Genomic DNA, 12,326 nt, shown 5'->3' with positions numbered 1-12,326 from the left:
TAAAATGATTATATAATTGGGTGGGAGGTGATAACTTAAAATAATTATATAATTGGGTGGGAGGTGATAACTTAAAATGATTATATAATTGGGTGGGAGGTGATAACTACAATGATTATATAACAGGGTGGGAGGTGATAACTAAAATGATTATGTAATTGGGTGGGAGGTGATATAACTTTTGCAACTTGCATAATAATTTAAAGAAATAACCTGAACTATACTGTAACATCAATGTCTCTGTAGCACTAGTGTAACTCTGTTAATTTTAGGTACAATTTCATTTATATTACATTTATAATTGTACAAAACTACAAAACCTGAGCACATTTGAAAGGTGGGTCTTTCTTAATCAAGGGCCTGTGATGAAGCAAGTTCAAACTCTCAGGTTACAGAGTTTTGTATTTTTTGTCTTTAATTAATTTTTGAACCTATATTTTTCCTAATGTCAGGAATGTATAATTTATAAAATAGTTTTGTAACACAGGTATAATATTGTGATCTTTAGTGACCTCTCTCTCTCTACCTCAATTATGTTACATATTAATACATTTCACCTTATCATATGTATACTGGTATCTATACAAATCTTTGATTCTTTATTGCATAACCTCTCTTTTTCTTTATTACAAGTATCACTCAAATAACTTTTCCATAACCTAATCATTTCCAACCCACATGGTCAGTACATTAAATTTTAGATGGGAATATTTTGTGAATTCATTGACAGCACAGCAATAGGAAAGTATAAATCATTTCCTACTTTCATGTAGTACAAAGGATCTTTTGAGGGAATTTTGCACTTACAGGAATATAAAAAACAACAACTTACGTTGCTCCGAGGAATAAAAAAAAAGAAGTTATCATACAGACTTCTTAGTTTGTAGCAATAGAGTATTTATCTATTTTTACGAGTTTTGAATAAGATTTTAGAGTATATCAAAATTTCTTAATTATGCTTGAATTATTTCACAGAGCAGTCTGAATACTTTCTTCTATTAAATTTAAATATAATCACACATTATAGTGAAGTAAGAGGAAAGCTCTAAATTACTCCACAGTTGAATTGGAAGAACTTGGTAATTTCAGAGATGTATGTCACAGTGTCTATACAGATTCTGTGCAGCATCTGGTATGTTTTTGGATATGACATGAATGTATCTATATATAAACACAATGATATGATACGACAAACTCAAGTACCACTCTTTAGTTTTTTTATCGTGTTTTTGAGAGCTTGACGTTTGTTACAGAACCAAACTCGTACTACTTCCCTCTCATAGTTCAACTGTTCAGCTAATTCTGTCATCTCAGCTCCTGGGAAAAAAAAAAAAAAAAATAAAAGATTACGTGCCAATAGAAACCACAATTAAGCTATTCAAATAATTCTGTCATCTCAGCTCCTGGGGAAAAAACAAAATAACAAAAATTACGTGAAAACAGAAACCATACAAAAATAGTAGTGTTTAAGACTGAGCATATTTATAGAGAACAATAAAAATCACGCTGGACATATCTTGTTTTTTTCTCTGTTCCTCTTAACCCTATGCACAACACAACCATTTACAGAGTGCCATTCCACATGGTGTTATGTATTTGACGTTTACTTTACAATCACTGACTTAGCAAAGTTCTTGGTAGAGAAAAGCAAATACCATATGAAATATACAGCAAAACTGACAAAAACTGTAGATATGCATTTTGGAGGTTCAAGAGGTTAAACAAATGCAATACGCGAACTGTATGATGGATAAAAGTATTTTTTATTCTTAACACAAACATCACCTTGCACTTTGACTTGTCAGAGTGATGTTGTCACTTCACACGCTTTACAGACTTGACCACATGCTTTACAGATGTATGGCTTTATGCCAATGTGTAGCCTCATGTGCCAGGTGAGCATTCACTTTGCGACAACAATAAACATAGTAAATTCTGAAATATAGTTAACATTCTTCCTCCTTTATTGGGTTGGTCCAATGGAGTGACCTATGTGTATCTCCTACATGTTTTAATACAGTTTCACTTAAGGTCTTAGATACTTACACAAAAAGATCTTCTTGTATAGCCAATAAGACGTGTAGTGTTTTTACCTTGCTTACTTACATATGTCACAAAACTAACCTGAAGGATGGGTATTTTTTTCAAAGAATTTGTTCAATAATTCAATAGCTGCGGGTGTGAAAGACGTCCTTCTCTTTCTTTTCTTGCTCGGCTCACTTCCGATGAACTCAGTCAAGTTGTTACCTCCATTTTTGTACCTCTCTTCTGCCTCCTTCATCCATCTTTCAAGCACAGGTTTGATCTTTTGGGCACTTTTAGGGGTTATGTCTAGTTTTTCAAACCTAAAAAAAAAAAAAAAATTGATAGGCATTTTGCCCACAACTCAACTAAATTAATAAACTCACAATAAGCAAAACTGGTTTTATTTTACTAGGCACAGTGTAAGCCTTTTTGTAAATTCAAAGTTATATTTTAAACATCTGACTTACCTACAGATGGCACTTTGGCTGTATGAAGGACCTTCTGTTGCACTTAAGGCTTGTCCAACTTGGGTTTGAGTCAAGCCAAGAGATAAACGGCGAATTTTGAAAGCTTTGGCAAAGTCTTTGATCTCTTCAAGATTGATTCCATCAACAATATTTGATGTTTGATTACTGATGGTGTCTGTAGAAATACAGTTTTTTTTTTAGTAGTTATGGCTATCAAATATATACATTCACAGGCACAAAAAGACATATGAAAGTGTGGCTCTCTGATAATTAGAATAAATATTTACAAAGCTACGAAATGAACAGAACTTAATTCTAGCATAACTTCAATGTTGATTAACCATTTCTTTCACATTATTAGCAATATCTATCATCACTTTTCATTACTGTAAATAAAGTATTGAAGAAAAGGATGAATAGAACACGACCTATTACTCCAGAAAAATAACTTTTTATTTATGCCAACAATTTACCATTACAGTTTCCATGAGCCAACAAGACACTTGTTTGCCCCACTGAAGCCATAATTGTGAAATGTTGGCTTAACTAAAAATGGTTACAGTAATAGGTTGTGTTCTATCTCTCTTTTTTTAACCATAAATACAACTCTCCAGTTTGCAAATGCAAAATTTAAACTCTCATTAATATTAGAAAGTTTACACAAAACATATATTCATAAGTTCTCATAATTTATAAGACAGAATGGTGGATGTCAACTGACCAAAACACTACACAACATCTACATGTGTGCTATTTGGGGATTACAGTAAAGTACATCAAATATTATTATTTTCTATAATATAAAATATTTTTACACATATAAAAGCTTATTCAATAAGATGGATGATCCAACAAAGACATAACTGATATACCTGACTTGTGGTACGTGTAGATATAATAACAGTGAAAAAAAAGAAGAAAGGCATAATAAAAAATATAAAAGACAAACTGGTGTGTATAAATGCTTCCCAAAATCTTCATGCTGCAACTAAAACAAAACGTGAAAGAATTTAAATAATACTTTTTAAATTGTGAGCCGCTAAAGAGTGTTACTGCTTCACTGTTCACACTGGAAAGGAAACACTGCAATGATCAGGTAAATAACTAAGCCTATTTGTATTAAAGCAGAAAATTATTTCTTCTTGCTTTACTCTAATTCAATCATGTATCAAGCAATTCAGTTTTAATTTTCCATTAAGGTTTGTCAATATTTGTTATACTAATACACTGCTTCACTGTTCACACTGGAAAGGAAACACTGCAATGATCAGGTAAATAACTAAGCCTATTTGTATTAAAGCAGAAAATTATTTCTTCTTGCTTTACTCTAATTCAATCATGTATCAAGCAATTCAGTTTTAATTTTCCATTAAGGTTTGTCAATATTTGTTATACTAATACACGAGTGAAATACAAGATGTAAAAAGCAACTACACACACACACATACCCACCTCAATATAGCAAAACAGAATAAAGTGTGTTAACAAATATGATACAAAAGTTATTATAACTCTGTAACTATATACATATTTAATAACGAACAATACTTTGTTGGAGTTGGCACCTTTAAATTTAATAATTTGTACATGACAAACATGGTTTACCTTATCACTATCCAACTTCAACAGAAATTCCAGAATAAAATCAAAACAACTGTTTGACTTACCAAACGTACTATCCAACTTCAACAGAAAATCCCACTACAACATCTGTTTTTTATTTTACCTTAACAATGATTGGTTATTACAATAACTTTAATACTATATATCACGTTTGCATATCAGGACAACAACTGTCATAAGCCACAATAACAATAAAACTGATACCGAATATCATTTCAACTAAGACTTTATATATCTTATAACTCAAGCTGCCTCATGGTATTGAGAAAGACCATGTGTCAAAGACTCAGCAGTACCATGAAAGTATAATTGATAAGTTATCCTATATTCTTCTTAAAAAAAACAAACAGTTTGGACTTTTTATAAGCGGACATGATAAGATTCTGAAAGAGGTCACGCTTACACATTACACACCATAACAGCTACACATGTTGTTTATATAACCTTTCAACAAACACTATCCTTGCTGTCTATTAAACTTAAAGGAAAAGGTGCCATCTACATTAGAATACAAAAACTAAATGTCACTGACATGCTAATATTCATTCTTCTTAATGGAAACCCAAACAAAGTCAGTAAAAAAAATAAGTAGTTAAAATTATCATTCATTTTATTACAATAACTTTTTACACTTGTTGCCACAAAACAAATGCTAAATGAAGTGAGAGGAATAAAAAGTTTTAGGAAGGATTATTTACCAATAATATTTCTTTAGTGAGTAAATGTACTTTATGTTAAATAAAAGATTAATTTACCAACTCGTACTTTCCCCATTGAGACATTATATTTTTCTATGTAATCTACTTGCTGAACAAATGCACGACTGCCTTATAAATCGCATGTGAAGTAAATTTCCTACAAACCTATAAGAATGTTGATTTTGTAACGAAATCCACAGGGTTCCCCACACAATCAGCAGAAAGAAACTGAAGAATAACTCCTGAATTCCAAGAATTATTTCATGTTTTTTTTTCTAGAATTGCTAGCTTAAGGTTGGTGCTTTTTTTGTGAAAACAACATTTCAATCAGTGATTTTCTAATACCTCACCATCCCATACTTTGATAGAGATTCTGGCAGGTACTGCCAAGTACTATTCTTAGCAAATGAGCAAACATTATACTCAAGAAATGAAAATATATATATATACCGTATTGCCCCTAATTAAGGACCCGGGGGTGTTGAAAACTGCAGGGTGTGGGCACTAATTATAGTAGTTGTGCAGTTCCAAAGGTAATAAAAGTGGATTATATGTTGAATTACTATTGCCGTCACACAAGGTGAGCTTTATAAAAATACTGGGGGGGAAGAGATAATTCGAGAGGAGGTGTTAATTAGGGGCAATACAATTTTTTGTGACTGACTAATTTGCCAACAAAAGTACTTGCTTTATCTACCCATGTACTTTCTTGCTAATTCAAGCACAAGTTACGGGTCATCTTGAGACCACGGCTCCTGTACTGTCACTTTGTTTACTTTGACAAGTTTGTGCTAATCCAAGTTCTATTTACAATCTCAACAACTGTGAAAGCTTTAGTTATAAACATTACAGATTAAATTAACAAGTACGAGCAAAATATAAGACAAACTTGTAACAGCTTTGTTTTGAGGTATGTTTATTTGGCTTATGACACTTTGCTTTTAGATGACCCCTACATAAGGCTATAATTCAAGTCAAGATATCAAAATATAAGACAAACTTGTAACAGCTTTGTTTTGAGGTATGTTTATTTGGCTTATGACACTTTGCTTTTAGATGACCCCTACATAAGGCTATAATTCAAGTCAAGATATCAAAATATGGCTGTTGAATACAATGGACACAACAACCATTGATGCCCTAACACTCTAAGTGTCATATTATAAGAGTAGCTTAGAGACTTACTTCAAAAATACTTGTTTAAAATCAACACATCGTTGGTCTTGATGGTGATTCATAAACATATGGACATCTAACCATGGCATAGTCCTTGTTGTATGGCACTTTCTTATAGGATCAAGGTGTACATATGTTGATGACATAAACCATACAATCCACCAATGGTACACACTTTTGCAGCCGAAGCTGAATGATGTTTAGGTGACCAATGAGTAGACAAAGTAATTTTCCTGAATCCTGTGTAGATTTCCCGAACTTGACAAAAAATTCCAGAATATTTCCAGACCAGAAAATGATTAAACAAAATTCCTGAATTTTTACCAATTTCACGAAGATGTTGGGAACCCTGGTTCCATTCCTTTGGTTTTGTACAAATACTTAGCCAACAGAAGTGCATCATTCCCAGGTAACTAGCCAAATTCACATAACTCAACTTATTTTACAACTCACAAGTTTAATTATCTTCAAAGTTTTATAATTTATAAAGAAAGAATAGAAATACTAGCCTGTATTCTGAGAAAACATACTTGAAGCTTGAATTGTAGCAATAGTTGGGGAGACATCTGTAGAAGAAGAAATTTCCCCTGTGATATTCTGTTGTGTTGCATGAGAAAGAGTAGTTTCCTGTGTTGGAGGTAAATGCTGGGTTGCAGTCTGTAACAAGAACGATTAAACCCGCACAGTTCTTATACGGTACAACTTCAAACATTTACACAATAAATATATATATTTCTTCATAACCTTTGCCTTACAAGATCGGAGTACTGTTATTATAGCGGTTAAAACATTAACAAGATTTTTGTGTTTTAACTTCTTTGCTAATACAATGAATTATGACAAGTTTATTTATTAAGATCAATTTTCACTGTTGGTTTTGTGTGTATGGAATTAGAACTAATTTCATACATACAGGTTAGTCAAAACTTCTTACAACATTAATGGAACTTGGGGTATCCAACTGATAATTCAACACAACCTGATCATTCTCATATCTTCTAATTACTTTTTTTATATTGCATAAAATATTAACTCTTTCCATACAGGCACCTTTTTCTGTACATGCCATGAAGGTTTACTGAGTTACATTCAAAATTTAATTAAACTAATTTATATGAATAAACTTGGCATAAAAATAAAGTTGGGCATGTCATCACGTTTGTTGACTCACAATCATAAATTTATTGATATACTATTTTTATGAATGAATGTCAATAATTTTGGTATCACATTGTGTATTATAATTCAAATTTCAATATTATACATTAGTTAATTCCTTAATTTAAAAGTAAATATTAAAACAAAATTCCTAAATGTCAATTTTTGTGTGTCAAATGATACGTTAAATGCAGCTTTGGTTCAAATTACATGTTGTCCAAATACAAAGTCTATTGTTCCTTATGAAATAGAAACTCAAATTACCAATGTTAATATAAAATAAGAATCTCCTATCTTTTCTATTTTCTAAGATATTAATACACTTAGTAAATCAAACAACGTGATCCCACCCAACTCTTCCATTTTTGGAAATACTTGTTTACGTACATCTACTTTGCTCCGATGTGTCTTATAACCAATCAAACATTCAGAATTTCTCCCAGATTGGTTTCTCAGTCTTTGTGAGATTTTTATGTAAAAAAAAAAACTTTCTTTTTTAGTTGTAGGCTCAAAGAGAAGAGGTAAGATGAAATGGTGAATGAAAAATAATATGTTTTTAGACCCAAATACAGCTTAGTTACTAAGCCTGATAAATTACAATAGAATTCTGTGGTATTGATATAGTAATTTATGATTTTTTTGTTATTTCAAAATACACATATAAAACCTAAAAAAAATTATTTTGTTTTACAACCTCCACATGCGAAATATAACAAGGCTTAGTAAATTACAGCAAGCAAGTTGTAACAAAAAGTAAAAGAGATAATTGTTTTTTATATTTATTTATTTATTGTTCTATGTTTTAAGAAAAATAACTGAAATTTAAGAACTTATTTGTAAATAGTAATAATGTATATACATATGTAATGTATTATAACTGAAATGTAATTGTATTTCACAAAATACTGGTCCACGAGAACAAAGCTAAGACAGCTGCACTTTGTAAAGGCCAGTTTTATACTACTGAATATGGTAACATGTGCTACATGTGCCCGTGTACAATTTCTGTAATGTTAGACATGGCTGAAAGGTCAAAAAAATAAAAATAATAATTATGTCTAGATGTATAATGTAATGAAATTTAAGCTATTTAGAATGAATATTTGTGGATTCCTGTTTCAATTTGTAGTCATTTTTTTTATGGTGGTTACGAGGTTGGTCAAATTGACCAAACCTGTACAGAAATAAGACAGAGAAAATAACAGATAAATCTGTAATACTTTACTGCATATCTATAGTCCAAAAGTATGAATTTAGAATCACACAATAAATAAATAAATAACAAAAATTAAGAACAAGTAGAATTTAACTCTTTCAGCACAGGCTCGATCCCTGGGACCGACCTCGTAACCATTTTGTGCTTGTTATAGTTTTCATGCTATAACTTTTAAATTAGTAAGTGCAAATGTTAATGACATTTGGCAGATTATCAGTAAACATTACAATGCTTTTATATGCAAAATATCAAATTTATTTTATTAAGGTTTATAAAGCAATGTTTTTCTCATGTTTTTTTTTCTTTTTGCATGTTGCCTATCTATCATGCAAAGTAATGACCATTTTAAGATTAAAAATACTTTTATGCACCAGAAAAATTTTGAAATTTCACAAGCGAAATCTTTATAATGTTGAGATAGTTATCAAATGTTTCTTAAGAAAAAACTTTATATTTTATCTGTTATTTTCAGTAATTAATCTCTGTACGGGTTCAGTAGATTTGACCGATCTCCTAACCACCATAAAAAATTAGGAAATAAACATAAATTATGCCTCTTTCATTCTAGATTGAACACAAATAATAACACAAAAACATAAATGTTTAGATTAAATAGCTTAAATCTCATAAAATTATACATTTACATATATTTATTATTTTTAATCATACTGACCTTTCAGCCATGCCTGGCTAACAATACAGAAGTTACAATTACGCAGCTCACATGCACTCATATTACCGTATCAAATAATATAAAACTGATCTTTGGTCTGTGTAAAATAACTTGTCTTGGCTGTATTTTAGTAGACTAGTATTTTGTAAAATAGTCACATTTCAAATATTATACATTATATATGTACATAGATTATAGTTATTTTGAAATAAGTTCTTAAACTTATTTTTCTTAAAACATAGAAGAGTAATTAAAGAAGTAAAGCAAACAATTATCTCTTCTAGTTACTACCTTTGTACTAAGTTGCTGTTTGATGTAGGTTGCTAAGCCTTTAAAAATTTTTGTACGTGGAGGGAATGAAACAATTTTTTTAGGTTTTATATACACATTTGAATAACTAAAAAATCATAAATTACTACATCAATGCTAAAGAATTCCACTATAATTTATCAAGCTTAGTAACTAAGATGAATTTTAGTGTAAAAGTATATGAAATATCGAGCAGACTAAAGACACCTGTTGAAATATTGGTTCAAAAAAAAGAAACGGCATCAAGTACGTTGAAATAGCTGAGAAAGCCACTAGGGGGAAATTCTGAGCTTCTGATAGGTTATTCATGTCATATATAGAAGTAAGTGTATATAAGAGAGTATTTCCAAAAATGGAAAGAGGTGTGCAGGGTGCCACTGTGTTTGATTTATTACATGAGCAATATCTTAGCAAATTGAAAAGATAAGAAGCTCTTATTTTATATTGTAGCTTGTCAATATTGGTCATTTGAGTTTCTAATTCGTTTGACACTATAGACTTAGTATTTTGACTTAAAAAAAAATTTAACCAGTGCTGCATTCAACTTACCACGTTACACACAAAAATTTATGTTTATCTGTGTTTTTTTTAATATTTGCTTTTAAACAAAGAAACTGAGTAATATATAGTACTAAAACTTGAGATATAATTTACAGTTCGATACCAAACTTATTGAGATAAATTCATGAAATAGTAGTTCAATAAAATTTTGAATGCGAATCAACAGACAAGATGACATGGCCTTTAACCGTGACCCGTCTTGAAAAGGTTAATTCAATAGCATATAAAACACTATAATTTAATTTTTTGCTAAATCATTTTTAAAACTTATTATTAATTTAAAAAAAATGTTTTAATCACCATTTCAGTCATGAGTTTAGTTGGCTCTCACCTGCACAGAACTGGGTTTTGATTGGCCACCTAGTTGGGCTGTCACCATAGCAACTTGTTTTAAGGAGAGTTGAGATGTTGGTTGTTGGACTCCTAAAGCCTGTGTATTAGTTGTTATGGCAACTGCTGAGGGCTGTAATAAAAGTAATAATTAACTTGAATATATAATTAAGAATTCCCAGTTAATTCTTAAAAACTGTGAACAACATAAAATACTTGGTTAAAAACACAAAATCAGAGAGACAAATGTTTCAGTCTGTAATAACTGTCACCTTCTACAGGCTAACAATGGCATAACATAGGATGATATCCAGTATAAAGTTGTATGCTAACATTGTTATTCTTGTTATTATCCAATGCATAAATTTCCCAAGACTCTCTAAGTAGTTGCAAAAATTTGCTTGTTTTGGCAAAAAAAACTTACAAACTCAGTTTCTGGCTACAATAACAGTCTTAGGTGATTCTAAATACAATTACTAATTAATTTATAAAATGTACGATAAGATTTTTTAGGTCAAAGCTGACCCACCAAGGGGCTGGACAATAAGAATATAAATACACCACAACAGAACTGAAGTATTTAATTGCAAAAGAAGAGTTGAGATGAAACTTGTACATGTTTTAATAATAATGCCTTCAAATGCTTTTTACAACAGTTATTTTAAAACTTAACTTTATTGGGTATATAATGTCTAAACTGACAAAGCATAATACATTAATATTTAATTATGTAATATTACATCCTCTTAATATTATAATTAAGTCTCCAACATTTAACAGTTAAAGTGTATTTAGTCAAAAAATAATGTTGAGTCGGAAACTCTCATATGATACACGTTTTAGGAACAGTGTTTGAACTTTGAATTTTGTACAGATTTTAACAACAATGTTTGAAACTAGTACATATTAAACTAAGATCTTGCACGTTGTAATTTAGTCAACCTTGTGAGCTACGATGTTGAACAACAGAAAGTTTGTAGGTTTCATAAAGCACATGAAATTTTATGATACTTGGGTTGGGCATGGCCTTGTGGCTTGATATGCTTGTACTGTGGGTCCAAGGATTCAATGTTCAAACATCACTTTGTACTTTGAGACCACTATGGGGTTAGAAAAGCATAGCCCAAGAGTTGGAGATGGATGGTAACCACTAGGAGGCAGTTAGCCCATTGTTTAGCTGTACTCATAAATTCTAAAACAACAACAATGATTAAACTTTTTTTTTTCCAAAACTCAAATTGGACCAATAAAGAAGAATGTGATTAAAATACTAAAAATTTCATATTGATGTAATATTACTCTTACAACAAACTAATTAATTCTTATTGTTTGAGCGTTTTCAGTAGAACCCTGGATTAAATATTCAAGATACCTTTTAAAATGGTATGTTAAGAGGTTCTGCAATGCTTGAGAAAAAGTACAGGTTTCCATGAAAAGTAAACAGAAGAGTAAATAAAAAACAAAGAAATTTCAGTACCTTAGAATCTTACATGAAATTTACATTATATATTCTTAAAGATTATACAAACCAACTGTAAGATAAAACAAGAAATTTAGGTCCATAAATTTAAATTTTCAACACAACTAATAAAGATAAGATAGAAAATGCTCCCAAATTACATACTTTGGTTATTTGTTGTTAAGCCCAATGTTACCCAATGGGCTATTTGTGTTCTGCCCACTGTGGATATTGAAACTCTCAGATTTATCACTTAGCCACCGGAACATGAAGTTTGAAAGCATTGGCCATATATGCCTTATAAAGGCACACCAACGATTTAACTTTAAAACTTAACATTTACACAAATTTGATTCATCAATTTGCTTTATTTTATAACTAAAAATCAAAATTTTTAGTAAAAGCTTCTTTGAGTGTCATCTAGAGAAACTATCTAGAAATCTATACTATTATTCTGCTTGTTTGTATGTATACGACTATTACACTTTCTGACCGAGCATGCGTAGTTAGAATGTTTTCCCCAAAAAAAACACTCATGCGCATTATTCACTCGACGACAAACAGTCTGCCTGTGGCAGAGAGCTGCAAAGCTCAGTCATCAAATTGCTACAATTGCTGTATGAAACAAGAA

The 12,326-nt window shown here is 30.7% G+C and overlaps 1 protein-coding gene across 3 annotated transcripts in view; it reads right to left on the bottom strand.

The window, feature by feature from the left end:
* Nucleotides 1-6: 6 nt before the first annotated feature.
* LOC106463588 (POU domain, class 6, transcription factor 1-like) overlaps nucleotides 7-12,326 on the bottom strand; it is a 50,677-nt gene continuing 38,357 nt past the window's right edge. For 2 of the 3 annotated variants that reach the window (XM_013923633.2, XM_022391119.1), the window contains exons 9-13: nucleotides 10,238-10,369; nucleotides 6,499-6,646; nucleotides 2,493-2,667; nucleotides 2,125-2,345; nucleotides 7-1,317 (exon numbers count right to left, since the gene is read on the bottom strand). In XM_013923633.2, the coding sequence (XP_013779087.2) occupies nucleotides 1,196-1,317; nucleotides 2,125-2,345; nucleotides 2,493-2,667; nucleotides 6,499-6,646; nucleotides 10,238-10,369 (798 nt within the window). In that variant the 3' untranslated portion in view covers nucleotides 7-1,195. The remainder of the gene's footprint in view (nucleotides 1,318-2,124; nucleotides 2,346-2,492; nucleotides 2,668-6,498; nucleotides 6,647-10,237; nucleotides 10,370-12,326) is intronic. The other variant, XM_022391120.1, reaches the window with a different exon arrangement.

This window comes from Limulus polyphemus, unplaced genomic scaffold (assembly GCF_000517525.1).
Source record: "Limulus polyphemus unplaced genomic scaffold, Limulus_polyphemus-2.1.2 Scaffold1442, whole genome shotgun sequence".
Lineage (NCBI taxonomy): Eukaryota > Metazoa > Arthropoda > Merostomata > Xiphosura > Limulidae > Limulus > Limulus polyphemus.
The sequence above is the reverse complement of the archived record's forward strand: the minus strand, read 5'-3'. Positions and strand labels throughout refer to the sequence as shown.